Source organism: Osmia lignaria, chromosome 1 (genome assembly GCF_051020975.1).
Source record: "Osmia lignaria lignaria isolate PbOS001 chromosome 1, iyOsmLign1, whole genome shotgun sequence".
NCBI lineage: Eukaryota > Metazoa > Arthropoda > Insecta > Hymenoptera > Megachilidae > Osmia > Osmia lignaria.
Genome location: NC_135032.1, coordinates 8,322,359 through 8,324,936, shown reverse-complemented (window position 1 = coordinate 8,324,936; position 2,578 = coordinate 8,322,359). Strand labels below are relative to the sequence as shown.

The following is a 2,578-nucleotide window of genomic DNA, read 5'->3' as shown; positions in this document are numbered from 1 at the left end:
AAATGAAGGAGACTTATATAAATATGGGAAATGCCCTGGAAAAAGCGGCGGAGACCATAAATGACCTGAGGTGTGTACATACACAATATACACAAAGAAAAGATAAGGAAAAAGCGAGACAGCTACTTACCAATCCCGGTGCGATGACATCTGGGCTGGATCCTCCTATGGATGTACCTGGAAAAAAAAGAGAAAAGCATTATAAAAACATAGCGATACAAACGGTGGGCGAATCTGAAAGAGCTTTTCTACCTCTACCCGGGATAAGGCAGAAGAGGAAAGATATTACCCCACCTATCAAAAACATGGAGAAGAAATCGAAGATGCAACTAAATGCCATTGTGCCTTTAAAAAGCGGCCATAGAGATAGGATAGTGACTATGGGCACACCCAGATCTGAAGCAACCGAAGCAACAGACTCGGACTAGGAGACGGTTAAACCAAGGAAAAGGAAAACGGCTGCAGAAAGGCAACGAAATAGAACTGGTGAAAATTGCCACCAGGTAAATAAACCCGGCATGCGTAATAACTCAAGTAGAAGGCCCTCAAGACCTCAGGCGATTGCCGTACGTTTCGGGAAGGAAGCTACTTTCGCGGATATCCTGAGAAAAGTAAAGGAAAAGGTTAAATCAGTCAAGCAAACCAGAGCAGGTAATTTGCTGATTGAGTTCACACCGAACGCGGACCTTGAAAGTTTTAAGAATAATATAGATGGGAAACTAGGGTCTGAGGTCGAGGTAGCACGACTTCAGCAAAAAATGGACATAGAATTGAAGGGCATTGACCCCTCCGTGGATAGAGAGGAAATCCTAGCAGCAATTATGAAAGAACTAGGAAACGTGTCTCCGGAGGTAAAAATTAAAGTCCTGAGGGTAGATCCCAGGCAAAATAAGGTGGCCATTGTGGAAGGCCCGGCAGCAGTGATGCTGAAATTAGTTAAAAAAGCTAAAATTAAAATAGGCTGGACGGTGGTCATGGTGAAGGAGATACCCAGACTGACTAGATGTTTTCGATGCCATGAGTTTGGACATATAGCGAGTAATTGTAAGAATGCAAACAATGCTACAGGCTTCTGCAGAAAATGTGGTAGCACAGACCATCAAATGCGTGAATGCAGTGCCCAACCAAGATGTAGGCTATGCCTCAAGGATAATCTTCCGGAGGAAATGTTGATGCATATTGCGGCCTCTGTTAGATGTCCAAGGTACAAGGAGGCACTAAAAATCAGAAGGCAAAATTGAGATCCTACAAATCAATATGAACCACTGCAGAGCAAAAAATGATTTGTTAAAAGTCACAGCAGAAGAAACGGAGGTGGATGTGGTGGCGGTCACAGAGCCCTTCACTTCTATCCCCGACTATTGGTTTACTGACCCAACGAAGAGGGCAGCTATCTGGGTAACTATGCGAGGCCTGAAAAAAAATAGATGCATTATGCCCGTAGTCTCCGGGAAAGGGTTTATAATTATACGGATGGGTGACTTTTACATCGGAAGCTGTTACGCATCACCCAATGCTCCGATAAAAGATTTTGAAGATTACCTTGCTGTTCTCCACACGTCCTTGTCATCATTAAGGAAGTTAAATCTCGTTATTACGGGGGACTTTAATGCAAAATCACCTGTCTGGGGCTCCGATAGGTGGTGTGAGAGAGGTAGGATGCTACAACAACTCTGCATCAACCTGGAACTGACACCTGTACTTACCAGGGGGGGAAATACCTGCGACAGGGGAGCAGGGTCAAAAAAAGAAAAAAAAAATAGACATCGTTCTGTGTAATAGGCCTTCCTTAGATATTTTGAAGGACAGTATTGTGCTAGTTAAATTCTCAGCATCAGATCATCGTTACCTCAAACACGTGTTCAATGTGAAGAGAGGCCCTACTGGCGCAAATGTCTCACCTTTTGACCTAGTACCTGGAAAAATAAATGCTGAAAAACTAGTTGAGAAATTCCTAGAAAAGTATGCAAACGGAAACTTTGAAAACTTACCTGCAGTAGACACGCGTGCAGAAGTAGACCTTTTCCTCGAAGATCTGAAGAGGATGGTGACTGAATGCACCGGTAAGCCGATAAACCCGTCAAATTTCAAATCATCGGTCCCTTGGTGGAACGAGGAGGTCGCACGAAAGAGGGCAGAGGCACATAAGACCCGCAGAAAGTACACCCGTTGTAAACGCAAAGGCGACCCAGAGGCGCTGAGAAAAGCCCTCTTAGATTACAAAGAGGCTAAGAGGAGTTTGGGTGCCGCTATTAGCACCGCCAAGAAAGACTGCTGGAAGGAATAGCTAGACACCGTGGATCATGATATATGGGGAAAACCCTATGCCACGGTGATCCGTACCCTGAAAAAGAAAACACCACCTGAAAAATTAGATAAAGAAGGCATAATACGAGTGGTAAAGAGCCTATTTATCACCACGGCACCCGAAGAAAACAAAGTGGAGGAATCTACTTACCTTTCACCCAGGGATACGATGCCGGCTGAGGGAATGAATGATGACCCAGCAGACTGCTTAGTCCCTGAGGAGCAGGAACACCTAGAAGAAGAAAGCGTTACAGAAGGAGATGTAATTGAT

General features: G+C 44.5%; 1 protein-coding gene across 1 annotated transcript; it reads left to right on the top strand.

Moving 5' to 3' along the window:
* Positions 1-518: 518 nt before the first annotated feature.
* On the top strand, positions 519-2,287 carry LOC143305347 (uncharacterized). The gene is made up of 3 exons (XM_076688447.1): positions 519-1,204; positions 1,272-1,643; positions 1,783-2,287. The coding sequence occupies exons 1-3, from the start codon at positions 519-521 to the stop codon at positions 2,285-2,287; spliced, it is 1,563 nt and encodes a 520-aa protein (XP_076544562.1).
* The last annotated feature ends 291 nt before the right edge of the window (positions 2,288-2,578 follow it).

What these genes read in the sequence shown, in the direction of transcription:
- LOC143305347 (XM_076688447.1), top strand. Translation starts at nt 519, where the DNA reads ATGCGTAATAACTCAAGTAGAAGGCCCTCAAGACCTCAGGCGATTGCC. An exon ending in GCCTCTGTTAGATGTCCAAG is followed by an intron (nt 1,205 to 1,271) that starts GTACAAGGAGGC and finishes GAACCACTGCAG; the next exon opens with AGCAAAAAATGATTTGTTAA. An exon ending in GTCTGGGGCTCCGATAGGTG is followed by an intron (nt 1,644 to 1,782) that starts GTGTGAGAGAGG and finishes TCTGTGTAATAG; the next exon opens with GCCTTCCTTAGATATTTTGA.